The sequence below is a fragment of the Myripristis murdjan genome, chromosome 4, assembly GCF_902150065.1.
Source record: "Myripristis murdjan chromosome 4, fMyrMur1.1, whole genome shotgun sequence".
Classification (NCBI taxonomy): Eukaryota; Metazoa; Chordata; class Actinopteri; order Holocentriformes; family Holocentridae; genus Myripristis; species Myripristis murdjan.
Window position 1 is genome coordinate 8,924,186 of NC_043983.1, and position 26,895 is coordinate 8,951,080.

Below are 26,895 nucleotides of genomic sequence, written 5' to 3' on the forward strand. Positions count from 1 at the left end.
ATACACACATACATTCATACGTGGACTGACGATTGATTGATTTGTGGGGATGAAGAACCAGTGACAAATGACAAAGAACAGGGAATTTATTTCATTTTCATTGATTTAATTCTGTTATTTATGCTGTGACACGTTTTATACAGATGAAAATAATGAGCACCTGCTATTTTTGAATCGCCCTCTGGTTGTTGCCCCCACTTAAAAAGTAAAAGTCTATCTTCTCCTTTAAGTATATGCAATTTGAATGCATTTTTTTAGGGGCAACTTTTTTTTTTTTTTTTTTTTTTTTTTTTTCATAAAGTATAATGCTTTTACAAGAACTTCCCTACCCTCCTCTAACGGATTTGTGATGTAGCAGTTTATATTACAGGATATGTGAAATAAGCATGAACAGACACGGAGTACCCAATTAGTATGAATTGCTTGGTAATGCTTTCTGTTTTCAGGAAGAATTAAAGGTGCAATATGTAGGTTTGAGAGAAATTTTAAACTTAGAGAAGTAAAAAAAAAAAAAAAATTCTAAAAAATATTACATTTATACACATTTACAGAAACAAACAAATAAACTATCCTCAAGGGAAAAATGTGTCTCTGGGACACTGAAAAGTCAGTTCACTGTTGTTTACAAGAGCAGGGCCTGCAATTTTGTTTTGATACAAATTTATTATTAAAAAGGATCTTGTGGGCTTCTCTTTAGTTTAGAGCACTCAAAAATGATTTTTTTTCTTTTGATTTGCTGAATTTATTTTAAAAATTCAAAGCTGCATAGTGCACCTTTAATCCGTCGATCGGTGCCACGCTGGTTGTCTTCCGAGTCCAAAACAACACACTGTACGTCACAAGGCGTGAGTGCTTTTTTAAAACATTAGAGAAACACCACCAGAGGATCCTATCACGCTGTTCTGACAGTTCATCCTCGTTAGAGTGTGAGTCATGTCCGGCCAAACCGTTGCGTCACCGTGCCGATGCTGTCATCTCCAGTAGAGATGGGGGACCTTGTGCACACGGCATCGAGTGCCAGAAATAGAGCCGGCGATGTGTCATGTTGACCCTGTAGTGACCAGCACGCCCCTCTCCCATGAGGGATGTCTTAGGGTTGTGGAGTTGAGTTTCTTTCCAGTAACACAGCCAAAAGGGAGAATGTCAGCAGGACCTCGAGCCGCAACCCAACATAATTTAAGTGTTCTCCCCAGCTTTTGAGTGAAAATAGGTGAAAAACACTATTCGGAGGGATTTCTTGTATTGACACTGCTCTGTGCCTCTCTGGATCCATGCTGCATCAGTGCCAGTGTGATAATAAAGACACTGACAAAGGTGAAAGCTTGAATTTCACATTCAAGTCATTTATAATAATAATAATAATAATAATAATAATAACTTAGATTTATATAGCACCTTTCAAAATACCCAAGGACGCTTTACAAAACAGAGAAACAAATCATTTATGCGTGTAGATAGATACATATAGACCAAAACAGACACAAAGTTGATGTGTAAAAGTAAAAGTGGGGTTTGCACCTGATTGTCACTGTATTTCTATTTCAGTTTAAGACAAAATAATCAGGAGTCTTTGTGAAGATGTTGCTCTTGTTCATCTTTTCCCACGCAGGATTTTGATACCTTTAGCTAGAATGCTTAGCAAGCTTTACCTTTTATTATATTATATTATATTATATTATATTATATTATGTGTAAGGCAGTAGTGCCGTATGACTGAATGTCCCACGGCTCATTTTAGGAGCACATGTGGCTGTTATGTGCTCCTGAAGTCAAAGCTACACTGCACCCACAAGAAAATATAGTGACAGGACTGTGTTAGAGCCTCAAGTGCCTGTGACTTTTTCCACTCACATTAACCAGGATATGTTTACATTTACTGTCCCATTTGTAGATTGGCACACTTACTTGTACTTTTCCCACATATACATAAATAGACAGAAATAGAGACAAAAAGCAGTGTGGCATTTCTCGAGCTGAACTCATCCATATTTTGCATGTGTGCGGGACTCACCCGTCTCGCGTGCCGTCCATGGCAGCCAGCGGGGACAGGTGATGAGGGCTGTTGAGGTCCCGGTCCAGTCGGGGTTGCCGGGGCGGCAGGTCAGTGGTGGAGACTGAAGCGGGAGCGGGGGCGGGGGAGAGGAGCTCCACCGAGGCACCGTGATGGGGGGTGCTGGAGCCAGCGTACAGGCCTGAAAGACAAACAAAGTTAATTCAGTAAACGTGCCAAATAAACTTGAGGGCCCTGCGCTCCATCTTCCCCTTTGAGCAAATTAAACGCCATTTCATGGCAACGAGATTTTGTTTTGACAACCTCCATCCAATCAGAGGGCTTTGAAAAATGAAATGTTCTGTGTTTGCGCTGTTTGTAATTTAGGGTACATTGTTTGTGCTGCCACGGGGATTGGCTTGGCCTGTCCTCTCAGCTGTTTGTTCTTATTATACAATAATGAACTAAAACATTACATGTGTTGACTTTGAACAGTAGGACATTTAATAGGAGGAATAAGGTTACTGCATAGCCTCTTTGAGCGTGTGTGTGTCTATTTCTTGATGATTTTGAGTGTTTATCCGTTCAGATTTATGTTTTTTTCCCATACAGTATATGCAACGGAGATGTATTTGCGTGTGGGTGTATGTGCATGAGGATAACCAAGTTTTTTGAACTTTTTTTTTATTGGAGTTTTGTTCCTAACAACGGCAAATAAATAAACTATGAAATAATACTTTTGTGTCCCATACTGGCAAATAAACACTTCATTTGTACCACTAATTAATTTCTGATCCTGGTGTGCATGTGTCTGCCTGTCTTTGAAAAACATGAGTCACCCTCCAACTCCACTGCTGTACATCTGACCTTTCCATCAGTGTCACTGACATGCACAAGCCCCATCGCTCCGCTGCACAGCTGAATTCCGTGAACGCTGCAAAACGTGGCAGCGGAGAGACTCGTGACAAATCACAGGGACATCTGAATGTTCTGTCAGGGGCCGCATGTGAAAGACACCGAGTTCTGTTTGGAGATTAAGAGGCTAAACTTCATCCCTCAGCACAGTAAATCTACTCTCTCCATCCTCTCGCTTTATCGTCTGATTTCTTTCCCAGCATCCACAGGGAGAGTGGTGCGCTAACTGTCTGGGGCAGTTAGGCCAACGAGGAGGAGAAGAAGACAGGAGGAGATGAAGGGGAGAGAAAAGATCGGTGCTCCTGGTTTTGCCGTTTCCAGGCCCAGCTGTTCTCAAGTGGAAGCATGCCGAGGCCTGATCTGACAGCACTCTGAAATGGTTACAAGCTTGATTCATTACCCCCAAATCATCAATCACAGACCTTAAATGGTTTCCCCTTTAGCCCCAACATCTGCTACCAGACCGGCAGAGCATTCGACAAATAATGGCAGTGATTGCCTCAATTTCATCGCTAGCTCTTTGCAGAGAGCGAGAGAGGTAGTGATGGAGCTTTTTGTGTTTTAGAGGGAGATTATGCTCTGTGGATGTTGTGGATCGGTTCCAAAAAAATTTCCCGTTGAGTTAGAGGAGAAAGCGCTAAACATGTTGGGAGCAGTTTGTGGCACATGTGTGCATGCTTGTAAGTGCTCAGCGCTGACATCAGTGTGTAAGAAAGAGCCGGAGAGCGGATTGCAGCCATTCAGCCTAAACACAGCAGGAACATTTAAACCTCTGCACTCAAACTGTGATATGTCTTTCCTCTCAGGTTAATCAGGGAACACTCTAATTACGCTCTATAAAACAGAGAGGGGTTTCTCGTAAGTCTCGCTGCAGCCGGGGCTTAAATGAATAAGAGCAGACGTACAGCCGGCAAACAGGAAACAAGCGTTGCCCTGACTGGAAGCGTGAGTCATTTTCTGCTCCACAAGTGTTAATGGTGGGACGCCTGCCCACTTTTGCCCAACCTCTACCAAGCATCCTATTGGCCCCAGAACAAAGTGGAACTCATGGTAATGGAGATCCTGAATACCAATCTGCAACATCTCTGCTGGCGTTTACCTTGAATAACACCGCATCCTTGGACGCCGTGGAATCGGCTTACGAGAGCTCCTCAAGGCTAGAAACCATTTACAAGGAGAGAGCGAACAACATCCACTCAGAAACAAAGGGAGGCAGAGGGTAAGAAGCCAAGATTCAGGGGTCCGCTGAACATTCAAAGACAAGTTGAGCGTTCGCAGTCGTCAACGGTGCGCTGCGTTCCAGCAACAATAACACAGAGCAACGGGGAGCCTGGACAGAGAACAGGCAGCAAACAATGACAGATGTGTCCATAAAGTGGGGACGCTGTGGGGCATCTCTCCTGTCTTTTAGATTGTTCTGGTCTATTTATCTCCCCCTCATTTGCAAGCCCTTGTGTTGTTGACTCTTGGGGACGATTGGATTCATCAATTAGAGAAATTGCAGCAGAGGGTCGTGCATGATGGATAAATGTTTCCAGATTGTAGCTGATACGATTTCTGTCATTTTTTTTTTTTTTTTTTGCATGACAAGATGAGAGGTTAATGTGATTTGATGACTGTTTATTTACGGACGTTTTTGTCAAGCTGCTGGCTATTAAACACAAACTGAATGAGAGGCTCGTAAAGTAAATAATCTTGAGTCGTCCAACAACTAAAATGCTAATATTTAAAGCAATAAAAGATTACAGTTGATTACACTAATGTAAATATAGAAGACCATAACGATGTAATTTGACTAGGCTCGAGATTGAAAGGGCAACAAATAAGATTTTTGCTGTGTCATTGCACGAAATGACCAGAGTGTACCTGCAGGGGTGTTGACAGGGTCGCTGATCAATAGCTGTGACTCAGTGGATACTTCTTCAGGCGCTGTGATTTCTGGCTCCCCGCAGCTCCCAATTTCTGGCTTTCAAAATGCACTTTCAGGCCAGTGCTCTGTTTCCCCCACCCACTGGCATTTCAAGATAATCTCCACTGGCAATCCCCATTTGCTCCAACACACGACTCACATTTTTAAGGAGGATGGTGCTGCTAGTGAGCAAGACGTTTTATTCTCAACTCAACAAAGCAAAACCCAGTATTGTGAATCACGAAGTACTGTATTGCCTCTTCACCTGTCTCTGCTGTCAAAATGAAACCTCACTGGTTGTGTGGTTAGGGTTAGGGTTATGACAGGCCACTGTACGTCAAAGGGACTGGCTGGGTAAAAGCGGTGGAAGAGTGTTGTCAAGGTCTTCACCCATTACTTAAAGGACCATACCAGTGATTCTGCATGTTCATATCTATAAAATGTATATTCTTTGCATTTCTGCTAATCTCTTCCCAAAGCAAGCAGTCTGATATCATTTTTCCTCCTATAGGTTTCCAATCATTCCTCTGTGATAGGAAAATTAACTCTCAGAGATGTCAAACTTTCTTCACGCCAGTATTCCATCACCGTATTAAAGTCATCCACGTTAGTTTTCCTAGCAGCAGCAGCACTGTTGTGTTGATGTCTTGAAATTAAACAGAGTGAAAAGGTCCCCCCGCCAGGGAAACTAGTCCCTGGGGGAAGTGTTTGCTTTATATAGCCAATAATCAGGTCTGTGGTGAATGAATGTTGACGACTGCATGATTTGAAAAATGTTTCGTTACAATGTAATGTAAATTGTAGTCAGTGAGCCAAACTAAATGAATGGTATGGTCCTTTAATGTCCATTTAATGGCATGGTAAACTGAAATATCAATTTTTCTAATTAAAATGTTTTCTTTTGTCATCACTGGATGGAGAAACCATCCTCTCTATACAGAAGGGCCGACCAGTCAAAACAACGCTTTTGCTGGGCAGAATTAAAAAGTTACTATCACATGTAAGAGTGTGGGCCAGCCAATCAGAACACCAAACCTCAGTTTTTCCTGTCCCAGTTTGATTGACTCTTCAACTGCACCTGCTACATATTATTGCAACGCTAGTTCCAACAAGCATGATATTTTCACCACAGTCTTAGTCTTACCAGAGTTGCAGCAATATCTTTACCCTAAGGGAACACACACCCATCACTGTTGGAATGTACTACTATAAAAAAGGCAGACCCTACAGCTCTTTTTTTACTACTGTTAGTGACTTTCAGGAATTCTCAAATCTTGGTGGATCCTAAAGACAGCGCACAAGAATAGTACTAAATTTAAAAAATCCCTGTTTTTAACTGGGTTTACTATTTCCTTAGTTATCAGGGTGACAGAGTGGCTTCCTGTGTGTACCTGTGAAGATGTCTTGACCCAATCCAGGAGAGCGGCCATCTTTGCCGTTGTAGAGGTGTTGGGAGGTGGTGGGGCAATGGAGATGTTGGGAGGGAGTGGAGCTCTGGAGGTGCTGAACGGACAGACAGTCACCTAGGACGTCCTGCTCCAGGTGGGGACAGGGCCTCAGCTGTCAACCAGAAAGACACAAACATTCATGAAATGCTGTTCAAAAGAAATGACATTCACGGCTTGCGAGATTATCCAACCTCTGAGCAAAACCCAGCTTCAGTTTTGTCCATATTTAAGTCAGAACCTTTGTGGCACTCTTTCGTTTCTCTGGTTTCTCTTTCTGCAATGTGATTCTAGTGTTAATTCAAAACAGGAACCTAGCGAATGAGAATAAATTGTCACTGAGGGAGAACAAGAGAAAAGATCATACTCTCCTTTTTGAGTCATGCATTGGCCTCGGTTGTTTTGGGTGAACGACTATTATACCTTCTCCAAGCCAATGCGAGATTGCTTCTGTTTCTGTCTCTGCCAACAGCATTAGTGGCAACTGAAGACACATTTCAACTGGAGAGTCGATCACATGCCACACAGCGCTGCTTAAAGGAGACCGGTGTCTTTTGGAGTAATGGGACATCTGGCGCATAGATCAGTGGAACAGCTGACTTCTGCTTTATACATCAGCGCACTGCTCTGTAATAAAATGTTACAGTCACCAAGGTACACACCAGCGCTATGCTAACAACCGCATCTTCCCTTTTGTCTGGAGATTTAGCTTGAAAGTCATGGTAACATCAGGACAGGGACGGCCACAGTGCACAGGTGATTTTTCTGAGGTAGAGGAACAGAAAGGGGTTTTAAGGCATTGGGCTTCAGCACAGCATGAAATGCTGGAAAAGGAGAAATGTAACAAAAAGATCGATGACATCCTCTTTGGCTTGACTATGATATTGAACAGTACTGACAACCAGTTGGATCGGACTTTATCCCTCCGATCGACTCTTGAGTGCACAGCCTGCGACCTCCAGCTTCTCCGTGCATTTTGAATACTGCTCCTCACAGTGCATTAAAATGACAATGTGCTGCATACAAGGAGAATAAAGGGCTTGCTTGTGTGAACTGGATTGAGCTCCGTGGTTTTGAATAGAGGCATATGGAGAGATGTGGGTGAACCAGAGAGAAAGCGGGAACAAATGCACTTAATCGGGTACACACTCGTCCCCAGCTTGTTTCCATCCAGGCGATGTAGGTTTAGACCATCAGTGAACCAAATGTAAACATCGATCGTGTATTTTTGTTATCGTGCTGATGATATCAACCAGGCAGGCTGATGCATATTTAGAAATAGACTATTAAATTGTAAGACGTCATAACTTTGTAATGTTAAGAGGCATTTCTTGTGAGTCACTTGTATCCAGTTTATCTAAAAAGATGATGCCAAGCAGTTTTTTCTTCACCATCAATCCATCTTTTGCTTTTGCCCATTCAGCTATTCATCCATCCTGGACTAGCCATCATGTCCACAATGTGAGTTTAGGCTGTGGTGCACTTTCATAAATTTTCTTCAAAAATATCATGACAATCAACTCCACCCTCTGATTACTCCCACAGTGAACTGTCAGAGGCTTCAATAACAACTTTATCTGTGAGTGACCTAGATCCTCACGGGCGTTCGGCTCATCTGGCCACTGACTTTACAGGCAAATGAATTCTCAGACGTTATGCTCCATGATTTGACAATGGCTATCGGCCTTGTTATGATTTCACTGACGCATGTCAATAAGTGTGTATGCGCATGTTGTCTCGGGGATCCTTGAGTGCCCTGCAAACCATTCATCACATGTAATTGGGGCTCTGTTTTCCCTGCCGTGACACCCCTAACAGTTTTTCTCTCTGCCGCTGCTAGAGAGGGAGTGAGAGCGTTTGTTTGACATTTGTCCATAACATCTGGCCACTGGGGTATTCCGCTCTACAGCTTATTAACAATGCTACAAGCACACATGTTTCCTTTTACGACGCTAAGCAAAGGAACACATCATCCAGCCTGCCACTATCCAGCCCCTTCCACAACAATGAGCCCATTCTCTCCGTATTTACCCTCTTCCAGTCAGGGAAAGAATGGGCTTTTGACCATGAACACGCTGAAATGTGGTCAAACCTGATCTATTGTTGAGGAAATGATTTTCAAAGCTCCCCGCCGGCCTCCCAACCCCTTAATTAAACCAAGCAGATGGAGCTGTGAAGAATACGCAACAGGGCAGGAAAGGTTACACCTACAGGACTATTTGTAAAGCTTGTAGCCCCACAATATTGACATGAATTAGATCATGCTGGAAGCTGACCAAGCAAAAGATGTACAGTAGCTCCTATATGGAGTCGCTTTTTTCATCCCCACTGAGACAACTTTTCTCTTTTCCTTCCCTCTCCTCGTCTCTCTCTCCTCTCCGACTCTTGCACCGGTTGTCTTACCTTTCTACGCACCTGTTGCTCTTTGGCCGAGTGGATCTTGACGTGCTTGCGTAGGGAGCTGGGGTCTGTGTAGCGCTTGGTGCAGCCAGGGATCTGACACGCGTATGGTTTCTGCAGGAAGGGAGAACGTATCCCACATCAGTTTATAGGGCTGCGCAGAGTTTACAAGCCAACTCACTTCTGCTGTAACAGGAAAAAACAATACAAACTACAGCAAGGCAGCGATTAACGAAGATGCCAGAGGAAAACGGAAATTTAAGATGTGAGTGAGCAAAACTGTGGTTAACGGACAGGTAAACAGTGTTTGAATTTTTAATTTTTTTTTTTTTTTTAAATAAAGGCAAAGTTAAAGTCCTACCTTTCAGCTGAGAAAGGCACAGAATTCGAAGTTAAGAGGAAATAAGAAGAGAGCAAGGAGGAAAAAGAGAGAAGAAAAAAAGATCAGTTATAAATTATTTGAATGTGCCAAAATAATGCCCTACAGGGTGGGGATTTTAAAGCAGCCAGCCATTGCTTTTTTTTTTTTTTTTTTTTTTCTTTTTCAAATTCATGATTTTTGAGCCGGCTGGTATGTAATCTGTTCCGCTTTGCTGCATGTTGGTCGACACCCTCTTCTCGTGTCATCATGGTAACCAAAGCCCACTCTCTTGGTGCTGACAGCATCCAAGTTCCATGATTAACATACGTGCCTGAATATGGTGCAGCTTATCCAAATATTATACATATATATACATAAGGGCATCAGAGATACCATACGATACATATTTGATTGTGCTGCATTTGAGCACTCTTTGATTAATATTATCTATCTTTGAAGTAATTTGCATATTGTGGACTCGTAAAGGAATATTTTCTGGGGGTTCTCCATAACGTCAGTGTGCATGTGAGTGAGTATGCCGGTGGTGGTGTAGTGAGGGGGAGTAAGGCAGATTAATGTTACAGAAATGACGTATAAAAGTAACTGCACTGTCATGGACTTTCCTCATCGTTTCACATTGCTCTCATTAACCAAGCAAATACAGCATGTAGCTCGCTGATTGAGGGATTTTCCCCTCTTGGCTTTTTTTTTTTCATCCCCAGGAATATAAGGTGGCCATTAAAGTGTAAGGGGATACACGTCTTTATTAGTTCTGCCTCCATACCTTGGCCTTCTCTGTAAATAACACATTGTTATTCCAAGGCGCTCGCAGCGCCACTCATCTCTGCCATGTTTGTTTTGCTAAGCAATGCACCCAATACAGTGCAGAACCTGGAGTAAAAAATAAAGCACAACGTCTGTCTAAAATAAATACCATTACAGTTTGAAAATGATTTTTCCCCAAAGTGTTTCTGGCAGGGCCGGCAGCTGGGCCGGGACAACGAAAGGCCTTAGCAGGGCGTTAATGCGAGGCCATACATGTCGGGGACCCAGATTGGCTGTATCATTTGGCCTACTGTGGAAAGACTGGGTGGTAGTCAGTGGTGGGGAAAAAAATCCTATTTTATAGTTAAAATTAAGGGAAACTGATCGAATAACAGAAGTCCTTATTCAAACCGCACAGTTAAAAGTTGAAGGATTTACTATTGCATGTACCATAAGCAGTGGCAACTCGCCAGTATACTGCATAAGGAAAAATATTCTTTAAATATAAATCTTAATATTAGTAAGTCATTGATGCAACAGCTTCTGCTTTAGTTCTTCAACAGCTCCCTTTCTTCCAGCTCAGTGTCACCAACCCAGGGCTTCATTCATTCCATTTTTCCTCATGCTCAGTGGTACTCTGAATCGAATATAGTAACCTAAAATTAACTTTGTTTATTTATTAGAGTCTCCACTGGTTAACACAAAGTGACAGCGAGTCTTTTTGGAGGCCAAAGTGTCAGAGAAGACTTATATTCATCATTTCAAAGTTTGTCACCCTCTCTCCCGAACTGCAGGGATAAAAGATCAGCATACTGGTGATCATTCTGGACCTGCTAACAGTTTCAAGGCTTACAGAGAAATAATGCTTTTGAGGATGGGATTGCATGTGTTTTTGATCTAAACAATGCTATTAAGTCCTAATTTCTCACTAACAATTAATTTGAGTTGACAAGTATTGATTGGAGAGCTTTTTGTCCTGCTTGTAGCTTCTCAACACTATGTAAAAGTGTTAAATTACTTTCTCTGGGTGTGCAGAAACACTGGGATAGCTTTGATGAATAACTTTTAATGTTTAATGATCTGCAGTTTACAATTTTAATGTGCACATTGTGATAAATTTCAGACTGCCAGATTTCCAGATAGGGTTTCTTAAATCCTTAACACTTTGGTTCTTCTTTTGGTTGGTTGGTTTGAAGTGGGTAAGTGCATAATTTGTTGGAACTGAACTCATTTTTTATTTGTTCTGCAAAGTATCAAGTAACAAGCCCACAGATAAATAATAACAGCAGGTGCTTATGTTTAAATAATGGGATTAAAAAGTTGGATATGTACTTTGAAAATGCAGGGGACTAAAAGTAAAGCTTCCTAATGTGGGGATACTCAAGCACAACACAAACACCTCGGCTGCACTGATAAAGTGGGACATTGGTGGGGTTACTGACACAGGAGGAGTGGCAGTGATGGCTGACTCACGCTTTCCTTTCTTTCCTTTTCCACAGGTTAGAGAAACAGGCAAAGCTCTGTGTGAGCGCGCAGCCCCAGTCCAAGTCTGTTATAGCCCGAGCTGTGACTTGGCCTAATGGAACTGATCATTTAATGATCTGCGGTGTGTCACAGTCACTGCGGGGAGAGCAGGAATGCCACACTACTCACCGGCTGACAGAAAATTAAAGTGTAACACTGTCAAGACGTGGAAATGGGCATTGAGGCTTGGAAGGCAATGGGCTTTTCTTGTTGGTGTGAAAGCATCAGCAAAAGAGGAAATATTAGCACAGTTATTCATATTCTGGCATAAACACGCACATGTGCATGCATTCACGGTTATAGCTGCTTCAATACAAAAGAAACTCTATGGCCTGTTGTAAGTTTTTAATATTTACTATATTTACATTAACCATTTCAGTAAACCTGCTGCTTAAATATATCAATATATAGACTTAGTTCAATCAAAATATATAAAGTGGCATTCTCAGTAACTAAAATCATTCCTTTAAAATCATTTGTTGAATGGGAGAGTTCTTTAATACCTCAATTTTGAAGGGGAAAAAAAGCATGCACACAAATTGAAGATCCACAATTTTGCCCAAACTATTGTGCATCTCTCTTGCAGTACAGTCAAGAGTTTTTACCCACAGCTCCAGGCTGTTTTCAGGCCCAGCGAGGCAGGTTAAACATTAATCTAACCTGGTGAGGCAGTGGGAGGTGAGAAGGAGCAGAGACTTAGCTGCTGACCGTGTCCAGGTGAGTGCGCTGATGCTTGGCGCGGTCGCTGGAGTTGCTGAAAGCTTTCTGGCAGCCAGGGTGCTGGCACAGGTACGGCTTCTCCCCCGTGTGGCTCCTCAGGTGGATCTTCAGGTTCTCCAGACGCGAAAACGCCTTGTTACAACCCTCGAACTGTGGAGGGAGGACAGAGGAACACACACACACACACACACACACATGCAGACACAGGAATGCACACACACACACACAAAAGCACACTCAAAGAGGCATCCACAGGAACACACATGGAAATAAACAAACGCCCTCAAGCATACAGACACACAAACACACAGACAGACAGACAGAAAAAATGAGATCAATGAGGGCAGGGCTGGTAAATTCTGCTACAATGTGGGCTCTGTATACATGCACCTCTGTGACTCAGAAAGGAGCTGTCCCACTCTTTCCTTGAGTCCCTTGATCACTCACACAGCTGGAGGAGTTCACTCCACACCGCAAGTTCAGCACAAGGGCCTTACACTGGGCCATGGAAAATGAGAGATGCTCAAGAACACGGGTGGTATAATGGCGTACATTTTTTCCGTGGTTCTTGAATTACGCGGCCATTCCAAAGACCTTTGTTGAAATCCATCAGCTCAAGAATGGCACGTCCACTTGAAAGACAGTGGCACGCCTCTACACCTGCCTCAAGGCTGCGAATGAAACTGGAGTCCACCGTACAGTGGCGGTTAATGGGTTGTAATGCATAGCATATGAGATGAGTGAGTTGTGTGTGTATGGTGCCTCAGATAGATGCAGGTGACAGTGACTGCAAACAAGCTCATCTCCGACCCAGCTCGGCCCATTTGATCCCAACCACTCAGCCAATGAACACCACAGATTTGTTAACACATGCATGATTCATGAGGCTGCTCGCATATCCACTCCCGCTCTTAGGCAGAAAACATGGCCGATTGGTTGGCAAGGTGCAGCCCCCGTCACGATCTCCTGTACATGTTACTATATAGAGCATCACTAAGTGTATGGGTGCTCCACTGTACAGTACGTAGTATGGAGAGCATAGTCCATTCATGTGTAACCTAGCTTAATCCCATTTAGGTATTTAGCAGGACGTTAGCGACGCTAACTTGACATCAATACCCGGCCTTGAGCGCCACGGCCCACAACAATGGGAGCCCGTGGCCACTTAGAGGCTCACGTCAGGCCCTTCTTCTGTACTGCCACTTACCTGTCATACTATCTGAGGGCTCCAGATGCATGGCTTTTATGTACCGGTCAGAGGCCAGAGAGGTGGAGAAGACAGGTGGAGGGAAGGTGGAGGTGGAGAGAAGGGGTATAGCAAGAGAAGACGTGTGCAGATGGGCTAGACAAATACTCAGTTATAAGAACTGGGTGGTACATGAGAGTGAAGTAGATGGAGGAGGTGACAGTGGACAGAAAACCTGTTTCCGGCGTTAGTTGTTCACAAAATAAAGATGTAACAGTAGTTTAATGGATGTGTGAAACGTAAAAATGAGGTTCTTCGGTTTGCCTCCCCACCCTCATACCTGTAGTGAGTAAACTGCTAAGCTGACCTCAGTACAAACACAACGTCGTAGCCTGTTACAAGGGCACAGCGGTTGCTGCTGTCCACTGGACCCTGACCTTTAGTGAAACCTGCTGACAACAGGTCAGGTTACGGCTAAGGAGAGAGTGACACCATTCCTCTAATGGGCCTTCAGCCTCATCTGGGCTCAATGTTCATCCCTGGCCTCCTTCATTCACTCACACAGCACAGGCAGAGCCTTCTATTCACCATGGCTCCATTTAATATGGGCGAAACCTAAGCCTTTCATGGTAGAGCCGTGTTGGGTGACCTGCATGATCTGTGTGTGTGTGTATATATATGTGTGTGTGTGTGTGTGTGTGTGTGTATCTGTCAGTATGACAGTCTTAAAGGACTATACCAGTGATTTTGAGTGTTTGGCCTGTTTACTACAATTTACCCACATTTTTGCAAAATTATCCAAATCAGGTGGGGCTACTTAAAATTTCACAACATATATATCCTTTGATTATTACATTTGAATTTTTGGTTCAAACAGCCACCTTATAATGTTCTGCCTCTGCAGCTAACAAAGTCATCAGCATTGATAAACCACAAAACTGATAACTTCCTCTGTAAAACAAACACTCCATGGGGACTATTTTATGGCAGAAGGATGGTTCCACTCCACCCAAAACACAACAGTACTGCTGCTTTTAGGAAAACGAATGTGGACGACTTCATTATGGCGATGGAATACTGGTGTGAAGAAAGTTTGAACTCTCTGGAAGTTCATTTTCATATCATAGGGGAATGAATGGAAACCAATGGCTGGATAAAACTGGGGAAAAATGATGTCAAACTGTTTGCTTTGGGAAAAGCTTATCAGAACTGTGAATTATATGCATTTTGTAGATGTTACACTAAATATGCAAAATCACTGTTATGGTCCTTTAATCTGCTCATATAATGGAGTCTATGAGACATTCGAGCCAGTGAGTTCTAACTCTGAAAACTATATCTGCATTAGTTTGACAAATTGTAAGTGATTTATTTATCCTCAGTATCTAACCTGAAACCACAAAGCAGATATTGCTGAAAATAAAACTGTAAAAGAGAATGTGGGTTCATGGTGTCCTCCTTGGGTGAAAAGAGCACATACAGCCTGTTTCAAAGGATTGGGTTTGGATTAATGTAATGCATAGCTTAAAGGTACCCAATGCAGTTTTCCTTGTGGTTTTGTTTACCATTAGCATTCGCATGAAAACACATTGTGTGTGTCCTTGAGGCCTAATGAACATGTTGAGCGCATTTTCTACCTCAAAAGACATTTGAAAAGCCTTATTGTGGAACATTTTCTTAAGTTGCATAATAGCTTAATAAGCTGCATTGTTCCCATTGGAATGTGTAATGTAAACAAAATGGAGACCCGGTTTTCCTCGCGTGCACTATAGAGCTGTTAGTGGTGCCTTTCAGCGGAGACGTGTTCAACTTGGCGCCCAGGGGAGCTTCCCGAACCACGGCCAAAAAGTGTCCGACGTGATCACGGCTGAAAAAGATTGACTGCTTGTGCCCAGCGCGCTCACACGGACGCAGACACAAGCAACCCAGACACAAAGAATACTAGACAGTAACACAAACTTCACAAATCAGCAGCTGTTGGGCTTCAGACTGGAATGAAGTGCAAGGGAAAATATCACCCAGAAACTGTCACGCCGCAGATTTCACAAGCGTCATAAGATACGCTGTTGTTCGTGATGACCGTCCCACCCTGATGCGTCAACACGCGCGCGCACACACGGCGCTCCGACCCGAGGGCATGGAAAACATCTAAACGTGTCAGAGCATACAATGTGCAGAGGAGACATATTATTCTAGAGTGAGGCTAATCAAATGTAAAGCGTGGAAAGAGAGGGGCAGACAGCGAGGGAAAGTTTAATAAAAATCGCAGCGCACGGGAACATCCATACCAGCCGCTCATTGACAGACACGATCCACGCCGACTCCTGAAATACGGCGCCAAACATTTGAGTTTTCAAAACAAACACGGCTATTATTGACATGCCAAATGTGTGTATTTATGTATAAGGGAAATAATCACTCTTTCATTGCTTTCTTTCCCGCAATACAAATTTGAGGCTAAATTATAGTTAGGGGTCCATGGAGGAAACCGTGTTAATCGTGTAGAGCATATTATTACTGTGGGAGCTGGACTAGCAGGGAGACGGCTGAGCATGAGGTTTTCCTGCCGGCTGGGAAACTAATAGCTAATGCCACCTCTGGGCTTTGGCACCACTCAGAAAACCTGCATGAGAAAGTTTATACTACAGTGAGATGTTTTAGCGCAGCCAACCAGTTAATTAACATGGCGTCTTTCAGTGAGTTCAGTGATTGTCACAGGTCTATTTGGTTTTAGATATTTGGGAGAATGGAGTGCTGGTCAGATGAAATCGAATATTACTCTTAGTATTGAAGTTATGCAAAGAACAAAAACCTTCGACAGAGTCTCGACATGAACAGTATGTACACGACACACTCACCATTAGGTAATGGTAAGTCACTGTTTTAGGCCTCGAAAAGTCAGGAATAGATTTTATGTAACTTCACTTTCACCAGAATACATGTCAGCCTTCCACAGGAGAATACAATATATTTTTGTATCTATGACGCCTGAATCTCCGCTCATACCAACGATACATTTTGGAACTACTTTGGCTGTTGCAGTCCACAACAGTATCACTGATGTGAGAGGTGTTAGGTGAATCTTTCTTGAAAACACCTGGGAGGCAGTATGATATGCCGACAGGTTCAAGGGACACGGCAGCACTCTGCAATTCCCCAAAATAGTTCAAAATATAGTTGCTTCCATCTTAGACTCCACTAACTAGCAACCAGATCTCCAGGAGTTCAGACTGTGCATCAATAACATAGGGACGTCATTTTCTACAATGAATCTTAACTATGGCTCTAAGATGAAAAAATACAGTATATATTTATTAAGGCTCGCGGGAAGGTGAGGAGATGGCAGAGCTGGCGTGATGTGGCTGACATGGTTTGCGAGGCAGAGGAGGCTGCACGACAGAAGGCACGGCGATGCAGCAGGGACCGGTAGCTGGTGATGAGGTGATGACTGGCAGGTGTGCAGGGAGAGTGCAGAAGAGAGAGGCAGACTGCCCACACCACACACACACCCATACACACACACTTAAAGACTGCAAAACACTGGGGAGGCAAACAAACGGTAAAAACACCATGGAAACACAAGTCAAGGCCGCGCCCCTACAAAATCAACCTGTAGTGGCACTAGTTGATTCCACTTCACCTCTAGCACAATATTGCCTCTTGACTTAAGCTTGGTGTCATTCTCTTTTTCCATTTTCGGGTAGAGTGGTAAAATTAAATGAAGCACTGCTACCCGAGTGACGTAGAAAAAAAAAAAAACACAGAATGAGAGGGGAAAACAGAAGTTTTGTCTTCAACTTTTTTCTCTAAAAGTATCAGCTATTGACGGTGCTGCTGCTGGCAATATTACTCCTGCCTCCACGCTCAGGTATTTGAAGGTCATGTGTAAAGAAGATGGATTGAAAAGAGTGAATGCCGAGATTCAGGCTTGCCTTTTTCCACGGGCCCCAAAATCAGGCGTGCCCTTGAGTCTGCAGCAGCATGGCACTAACACAGCCAGGGTTAGGGCGTCGATGCCCACTGGGGACTTAAAAATGTGTGCACTCATGGCACTAAAATGACATGTGTGTGTTAAGATGACATTCGTCCATGTGGTTCCTATGAAGGTTCCTAAAATTAGCCGGAGCACAAGCCTGGGCTAAAGGGGCATAAACCGAGGGTGGTGGTGGCTGAGGCTTCTGAAACCACACAGGACAGACGTTACCTTTGATATTATCTATGAAAACAGTTTAGACGGCGCTAATCACATTAATTGCTTTAAACATGTTTAGCTTTCCTCTCTGAATGCTCCGTCTAAGGTAAACCGGCCGATCGCCACACGTGGGGAGACGCGCTGGCGGTGCGGAGGGGTTTGAGCTGCGTTTGACACCATCCTGCCCTGGAGTTTGGAGGGAAGTGCGGGGGGGCTCAGCGGCTTGGTAAACATTGGGGGTGACAGCAGGTCTTGACACGGCTGAAGGGGCTGATGGGGGTGAGAGGGGGTTGAAGGGGTGGACAGGCAGCTGATCACAACAGACAGATTATGGGCCCAGCATGCAGGTTGTGGAGGTGCGGCCCGCCTGAGGCCTTCATGGGAAATGACTCCTGACTGGCAGGGAAAAGGCCAAACAGTGTCGGGGCTAAAAGGCAGCAGTGTGCGGCTCTCCTCACATGCAGCGGCTCATTAGCAACCTGCAGCAGCAGCAGATGATGGGAACAAACCAGCCGTTATAAAGGGGTGTCGGGGAAAAACATGGCTGCTGACATGTGGGACAGAAGTCTGATGGAGAGCCTTAATGAACAGGGAGGAAGAGAGAGAGAGAGACAGAGAGAAGCATATCAGAGGTAAGGCGAGCATTTTCTCAAGAGGTCCTCTTCTTTGGAAAGAGTTTCTGACTGTGCTTCGTGCTGCCAAGGTCATCACCTGCAGGACTCATAATTTTCCCAAGAATAATCTTCAGCATTCTCTCTCCTGACAGTCTAGCTTTTTGGGGGTCACCACAGATGTGAGAGAATCCTTTGATATCTCCTTCAACACCGTCATATTTCTCTGTGGCCCAAGGCAGTAATTGTAGAGCAGGCCTCTGACTAATGATGGGTAGCTGGGATTCAACTGTTTGACTGCTAACTAGCATGAAATCCACTATTACTCATGTTTAGAGGGCCCCCTGTAAAAGCAAAGGGCTCTCAGGGCTAAACAAGCTCCACCAGTTTTCCGCTTTGATTGGTTTTACCTAATACATCCAGGCTCCTTAACGGCCAAAGCTGACAGACACAGCGAGGGCTTGTCTTCTGGTGACAAAGGAAAACACTGCAGCAGAAAACATGTTATCAAGTTATAGAGGATGCCTTTGAGTATTTATACTGGGGAAAAAAAAAAGGGCTGGTGGAAGTGACTTGGTTCATCACAAGGTGTCTTTCTCTGCTTTGACCAATGAGGAAAACCACCAACACTTCAGGATCTGTTTGGAGGGGAGGCTGTGGAGCGCAGTGCCCCGGCTGCGGCTGGGAGGAACATGTGCATTTAATCTGCCTGCTTCCAAATGCCCTGTGGCAACCACAGCAAAGAGCAGAAAAACGTAAATGGATGAAATTATATCCATATGATTCAACGAGACAGCTAAGGAGAGGCAGGTTTCTCATGCGCTTCGTCAGGATACAAAATTAAACACAGCTTGGCTAAAACATTCACATTACATAGTTTACACATATCATTTCCACAGCCAAGCGGGATCCTTTTAGCAGCCAGCCTCATCTGTTGCGAATAGGGTCCTAATTTGAATCAAAGATAGCGCTGGACTTTTTTCCATTTCTCAGAGCTGGACGGAGATGAATTCACACACACTTGCTTTGTTTTTACTTCAAGCGTCTTTTCCCCTCTTCTCCTGCGCTCCGCCCAGATTTTGAGGAGCTGTGATTTATGAATGGTGAGATATGAGTACACACAGCAAATGACTAAAAGCCAGGGACTGTTGTCCAGATGGGAACGAACAAGCGAACAGAGCAATAGCTCAGCCGATAAATTGGTGGGAGGAAGTAGTCATGTAAATGACTAAAGAAATTGTTCTGAACAGCCATTTTGCACTCATGCCCGCATAGTTTGGGGGCCAGATTAAAAAAACTATGCGGATGGCACAACAGGAAGCATTCCTATGATGACTAAATGAGGCAGCTCACATAATGAGCTGGGCCCAGCTGGTTTGTTCCTCTTAACAGGCTGTTTGATGGAGATTGAGAGGAAGTGCAGTGATGGATCTGAACCCCTGTTGCTGTTGTGGACGCCTGGCGCAGTGCTGGCCCGGCCGCACAACAACATGGCGAGGCTTCATGGAAGCACTTAACCTGCTGTGATTCAGGGGTCTGCATTCAAATGTCTACCAGCTCTGCAGCCCTGCATCACATTAGAGAGCTAAGATGTGATTTCCTCCTGAACCGGCCAGCCTGGGGTTTACCGGTTCACCAGGTTGAGGGAAAAAGGAAAATAGGGTCACGTTCTCAAAGGGAGGGAGAGGAATGAAAGGGAAAAGGGATATCTCTTGAGTGTTATCATGCAGCGTAAGCAGTGAACCGAACCTGCTCCTGACCTGCATCCTCTGTTACCCCAGCATATTGAATTTAACTTCTGTGTCTACAAGTCATTTTCATACAGACCTACAAAGTTCATTTTACTATATGGGCATTTCTCAACATACAGTCTCCTCTGAAAGATACTCGACTTTCAGCAAACAGCAGGTCAGGTTTCAGTGAAGTAACTGATAACATCCATATCACTTCTGTTCAATGAGAATGGACAGTCTCCCGACACAACTGTGCCAAAACTACAATGCAGTTTGGACACTTGGTCTTTGATGTTTCAATGCAAAACTGAACTTTTACCTAACCTTGTGCAGAAAACAGGAACATATTTTTAACAACACTGAAAGTCTGAAAGTTGAGACATTTTTAATTGCACTTTTTCCAATTTACAGAGACTAAGACAAGACATGCGATACCATTTTCACATCTGTACCTGCAGTGGCACGTATTTAAGTTTTTTTTTTTTTTTGAAACAATAACCATTTTAGGAGAAGTTAGTGGAACTATAACCACTGAACCCATTTATCCTTCCGCCTATCGCAGTGATCCGTGCTCTGCTGAGGGTGTAGGTAGATCCAGCTCTAAATAACTAAAATAACTATTTAAAAAAAAAATTAATTAAAAAAAATAAATATATATATATATATATATTTTTTTTTTTTTTTTTTTTTACACAAATAGATGTGTATTTCAGATATACATAATACATTGTGTAATTAAGACAGCTTTGGAGTTGCTGTAAGGTTTATTTTTTCACTTTGACAGAGCTACGCTAATGACTCCCATAGACTTCAGGTCTTTATGCTAAGCTAACATGAGATGCTGCCCATATGAACTGTACCACTGCACATACGAGGTGAAAATGGTATCGAACATCTTGTCTCAGCCTGCATAAGTCATCAGAAAAAGAGTATTTTGCCAAAAAACATTGGGCTATTCCTTTAATATATTCATATTAACTGGAAGCATGTGTTGTAAGGGTTGAATTTGGACTGAATAATCACTGTAGATGAGAGTCCTGGGGTTTTAGTGAGGGGACATAATCCCGTGACCTATCATTCAATGAAAGGATACTGTAATAGGCATCCCACTTTGTCTCGTGACAGTGTGTTTATGCTCCCTAGCTACCCGAACCATTTCTAATGGATAATTAGAGTGCATTACAAAGCTCACAGTGCCATGGCCATTAGTAACCATCAAGGCATTAATTATATACCCATTCACGTAATCCGAACCCGCCATGAAAAAGACAGACTGGGAGGGAACGCAATGAAAATCCTAAACATGATCTGTGCTCCGAGCCGGCGCCTGGACTGATGTTACTGGCAGTCAATGCAGGATCCTGTTTGACGGGCGCTTGAGCTGTGGGCTCCACTGACACCAGGGCTTCAATCTGTCCAGCACCTTTCACTCACACCTGCCTCCTCTCTCTCTCTCTCTCTCTCTCTCTCTCTCTCTCTCTCTGCCTCTCTCTCTCTCTTTCTCTTTTACCCCTGTCTGGCACAAGCTCCTCTTCCTCCAGCCCGACAATGGGGTGTTATATGCCCCAGTGTGCTCCATGACACCATTATATATTGGTGGTATTGAGGGATGATTGAGAGCAAGTCAGTGACAACCCATAATCACAATAACGATATGCTTAATTCATGAATTGATCAACTTTATTGCTCCTTTGTTGGACGATTATCTAATATAATCCAAAGTGATGATGGTCTCCCTCTGTGCATTGCCTCATCTCCATTGTTGTCCTCTTCCACGAGCTTCTGTATCCAGTCTACACATCTAACATCTGTCATTTCTGTCCCTGTTCTCATTCAGCCCCGCTTTGCTCCCTCTCATCACCCTCTTCGCTTCTCATTTCGTCTCCCCTCTATGTTTCCACCACTTTACCATTGCATTTTAGACGATTATTTCATAGTCTTTTCCCCAGCTCTTCTCTTACAGTGAGTTTCTTACAGCTTTCCGACATTTGTATTTTGCTCTTCACCCCTGGCCACATCAGTCTGCGATGTGCGGTGCATTTCAGGTGTCATTTTGTGATGAAGTGTTGCAATATTACCCCTTTACTGTACCTACTTTCCCTTTACCTCGCCTCTTTTTTCTACTGCTTAGTGATTTCCCACATTTTCCAGAACGAATTTCAGCAAACCCCAGAGAACGGGTGTGAAGTTGTTCCATCCAGCTGTAGGTTTTACATACAGATATGAGGAGAAAGCAATAGCAGCAGCAGAGTTACTTACTAAAAATGCAACATTTCTTGTGGTGGCATTGCATTCTGGTCTCTTGAAGCTACTATTGGTGATACATTTGGTATCTCTGCCTCTTCTGTCACGTATCTCTCCCTGCATGACTGCTGAACACGGGTGCTAAATTTTTATTCTAGGAAGAGGCTTTTGCTCTTTGTTCTGAGGCATGGATGCCAAAATGGACACTAAAATCTCGCATTTACCACTGTTGTTTTAGGCAGCTGAAGAATGTTCAGCTATCAAATTCTGTTGTACTTCTTAAGCTGGAAATGTCTTCATATGACGGCATTTATATGTTGTAATAAGAAACAAATCCACCATCAAACATTAATGTGGATCCAGAAATGCAAGACACATTGTCAAATGTTGTTTCTTTAATGATGTAAAAGTGTTTTAGGGTGGATTTCTGTGTTTGAGCATTGTTTTGTTATTTCCAGAAGTCAGAGAGATTTGACTCCAGTGAACATATCCGAACACCAGGATGTGTTCAAGGAAAATAAGGTAGATCTAACATAAGGATGGGATATTTTTCTCTGTTGCAGCCCCAGTTTGATGTAAGATGATATTTAAATTAAAAAAAAAATCTTACCTACTATAATTTTAAATTCCTAGATTGGCAACCCATAGTAATGAGTGGAACAGTCGTAACAGTGTCCAGACAATAGATGTGAAAAATATTGCTGCTTATAAAATGATCCTGTATAATAGAGGTGTTAGGTAAAGAAATATGAGCCCTTTTCCGTTTTTGGCAAGCCACTCGTTGTCCACACAAGGCAAGAGTTGACACAGCTGTCTAAAGGCTCGCGCTTACTATGGCGTACATTTGGGCAACTCTATAACTCTGACGTGACAACAAATAAACATTTCAGAAGCCCCGCGGCTTGCCAAGTCAAATACCTTGACGCCAGAGGCACCATAATATTCAGACAGAAAACATGCCGGCAAAATTAAACAATAGGTCAAGATGGCACTGTGATCAACACCAGCCCAAGGATTCATGCAGGGCGAAGGGGGAGAGAGGGCATTTACGCAACCCTGGAGGGGAACCAGACCACAAAGCCCTCTGGGTAAAAAAGCAGCTGCCCAAGAAATGTGGTGCAACCAAGATGCCACGGTGCCCCTAGATTTGTTCACTCGTCAGCTTGCCAAGGTTGTGTTCTTTTTTGCTCTCTGTGGGTTTCTGGGTCCAGTTTCTCGTTATGTGGATATGGCTGGTTGCAATATATCAGACTGCACCAGACATTCAAAGTGTCAGCCCTGATCATGGCATATCGAGTGGCATTCACATTGACATCCATTCACTTTTCAATAAATCAGTTCACCACATTTCAGTGAGAGGTCCTCTGTTCACATTCAATACATCAGTCCCTACTCAGCACCAGTGTGTGCCTGTGCCCGCCGTCCTGTACGAAAACACATTTATTTGAGCTCCAAGCCACTCCCCATTCCTGTGCAATTATGATAGATTCATGCAACCTGCCAACGGCAAAAATCTAGAGGTTCCAATGTCCATTGGTATTCCCCAGTAAACGTTTTCATATTTATGGAATATTTTCCTTGAAATTTCTCATCAGACACATGTTTATGTTAGCTGAAATATGAGTCGGAGCCTGGCACTTGCTGGCCTCACACAATTTGCCAGTGAGAGCGCAGGCTGCATTATGATACTAAATTTTTCTCATACACAATATCTATTTCCCGGCTGTACTTTAAATTGCGCATGACCTAATCTAAATGTCTTGGCTTTGTCCCTTTAAAAAATAAAATTGGCATATCGGTGATGCTGACTTTTTTTTGTTTGGGTTTTGCCGCTGAAAAGATGCGTGCAATCTCAGTGACAGTCTCAGTGTGACACACAATCTGAAAAACCGCCATTACGGAATGTGACGCTGGGAAGAAAAAAAAAAAAAAAAAGGATCTGGTCCGACTTAGAGCACTTACTTATGCTGTAATTCTGCATAAAAACTAAACCAATCTGGTTCTAAACCCTGCATAAACCTTTTTACATCGATGCTAAACTGCTTCCAAAGCTGCACCGATCGAATGTGAAACAGATGTCTCAAAAGTGAAATTTTGAACAGAGAGTCAGAGGGCTCTTTCTGGAGACAGTTAGATATTACTGGGGTGTAAAGCTCTATGGGGGCGAGGTAAATCCCGTCTTAAATATCAGATTCTCTGTAATGCCAGTTCTGCCGGGTCACACGATGGATCATAAAACGGAGCAGCAAGAAAATGGATCATTCTGGGCAACTGTGTCCTTGTATGTCCTACTGAGAGGATATGTGCCTCGTCTACAGAAGATATTACAATGATGTGGCCTCCCTCTCTCTCTTTCTTACTCTCCGCATTTCATTATTTGATGTGGTTATGGTAAAGTTTTACTGTTTTGATATATGCAACTTTTGTTACCACAAGCGATGCCTCAAAACTCTCTTTAGATCTTTTCATTTTGGATTTCTCTCTCTTATTATCAATCATTTGATGCGGTTTTGGTGTTTTGATGTACCACTTATCACCATAAGTTGTAGTAATGTTTTACTCTTTCAGTGTTTTGATAGACCACTTGTCACCACAAGTTAGATTCTCTTTAGATCTTTCCATTTGGGTCTCTCTCTCTCTCTCCCTCTCTCTCTCTCGACAGTGTAAACAGATAAGGCCTTATGGGAGCAGTGCGGAAAGCCTGGTTGACCTGTAACAAACACTTTGCCGCGGAGACTTGAAAGTCGACTGCCCTGCTATTACGCCAGCTGTTAGTCAGCGCTCAAGAGTGCACTGTTTGGCTAAAGCTTCAGAAATGCTCTCGAGTGTGTGTTTGGTGCATACCACATCGCTGTCATGCATCACGCCTCACGGTGAATTCTGGGCAAAACGTCTTTTTTTTTTTGTTTTTTTTTTGGGATGACATCAGTTGAATTGAATTGCCTCTCTGGCTCTGTTTCTTCTAGCCTTCACTTCTTTTCTAAAACATTCAAATTAAAGCCGGCGGACTAACCACAGAGTGCTGCGGTGCATAATTTAAACATGACACCCCAAACATAAACATATCTTTCACGACGTAATTTATCCATATTTCTCTTAGTGTTCATGTTATACAGTAGCAGCTCACTTGCCCCTATATATTAACTCCAGGTCGGGCCTGGTGTGGCGCGGAGTGGGCCGAGATGGGTGGAGGGATACTGTAGTCCTGGGGTTGTGGTCTGGCCCTGAGGTAGACATGGTCCCACTCTGTATAAATGTCCTTCTTGTTTGCTTGTTTGTTGGGAGATGTGACGGCGGTCGAGGGTAAATGTTGCCCTGGAGTCGGCTCTGTGCGATGCCCTCTCCCACGCTGACACCCAGCGACATCAATACCTCAGCAAAACCCCACCTGGATTTACCTCTCCTCAGCGTAGACACACACACTCCCAACAGACCCCTGCTCACACACACTCTTCACACAGTGCGGTTCGATGGGTGTATTTGCGGAGCGGCTGCCGTGGCGCAAATTGTGTCTGGGCACAAAACCGGGCCAGTGTTTGAATGCGAGGAGTGGGCAGGGCTCGCCGCCTCCGGGGAGAAAGGATCTGTTGTGTGTTTGCCTTGTAAAACGCCACCAAACTTTTTTTTAGTTTTTTTTTTTTTTTTGCTATAATTATCTGTCTGACTGTAGCAGAGAAACGGTTAACGACGCCTCCACAATGCACATGATCCATGACAGTATACAGTCATAACGCCCATTATTGAGCACACACAGCTAGAACATTTCAAAATCCAAAAGGGAGCGCTGCGGTGTAAAAATGCCCACAACCTCGGGAGGAGATGCCAAGGCTCTCGCTGATCAGCTCTGCCTCTCTCCGTTGCACAAACCTGGTTTGCGTCCCTGCAGCAGCCCCCCGAACGTGACGGAGACCCAGAATACACACCAGACCCCGGCTTCATCTCTCCTATGTATTGGTAAACTGATCTGGCTCACTAGAGGGGTTAAACTGATTAAGCTTTTGGATGGGAGACAATTATGACACAAGCTCTATGAAATGTATGGCGAGCCACAGCCGCGGGTCTTCAGGTTTCTGATACCAGAGCGTGATTAAATGTTAAGGAAATTGCAAACCTCAAAATATTGCATTCCAGGCAAATGCAATTAGAGCGCATAACATGCAGTAGATCCTTCATGCTTTGATACCTGGTTGTGGAGTTGAAAGCAAAGGTAGTCGGGCTGCTGTTTCATGTGCCTGTTGTCTGTCGCTTGATTTTTTTGTCGTGAATTTTAAATTCGCCATATGGTTTGGTTTTCATAGTTTTGTTTGGACACATTCTATGGACTTGGATGAGAATAATGCCCTTGGAAATAAATCTACTTTCAGTTAAAAGGCTATTCGTTGAATTCATTTGGTGTTATTGATGAATACCACAGGCAGAACCTCGCAGTCACAATACTGGATGCTGATTGGCGGGCGCCTCTGATTCAAAACTAGGTAAAGCTGCTGAGTGGAGGCTTTCATTTTGGGGTGTCAGTTCAAATTCTGCAAACGTCCTGATTGGAAAGGGTTTGAGGCGAGCCAATCAAGACCAAATCCAGCTGTGATGCGTTGACTGGAGTTAGTCTGAAACAGCTGGTAAAAAGGGTGTTTTGGATGTTTTTTTTTTTTTTTTTTTCAAACAAAATGAAAATGTTATGTCTTCATTAAAAATCTTTGATCAAGCATGTATATATAAATAGAAGAGAATTTGAAATCCTCCAATAAGGTGAAATGGCTGGCTAGAGAAAAAGATTTAGAGAGTGCTCCGGCACAGCTTGTGGTTGTGTTGTGCATCAAAACCGTCCCAAAACCCGGATCGAAGTGACAGATAGTGGGAGACAGAAAGTAAAAGAGAGAAATAGGGAGAGAGAGAGAGAGAG

The 26,895-nt window shown here is 43.5% G+C and overlaps 1 protein-coding gene across 1 annotated transcript in view; it reads right to left on the reverse strand.

Annotated features, from left to right (window-relative positions):
* Window positions 1–26,895, reverse strand: part of glis1b (GLIS family zinc finger 1b) — a 73,190-nt gene that overhangs the window by 7,489 nt on the left and 38,806 nt on the right. Inside the window, exons 5-9 of the mRNA XM_030049688.1 lie at window positions 12,018–12,179; window positions 8,663–8,773; window positions 6,287–6,374; window positions 6,206–6,235; window positions 2,012–2,192 (exon numbers count right to left, since the gene is read on the reverse strand). Coding sequence (XP_029905548.1) covers window positions 2,012–2,192; window positions 6,206–6,235; window positions 6,287–6,374; window positions 8,663–8,773; window positions 12,018–12,179 — 572 coding nt within the window. The remainder of the gene's footprint in view (window positions 1–2,011; window positions 2,193–6,205; window positions 6,236–6,286; window positions 6,375–8,662; window positions 8,774–12,017; window positions 12,180–26,895) is intronic.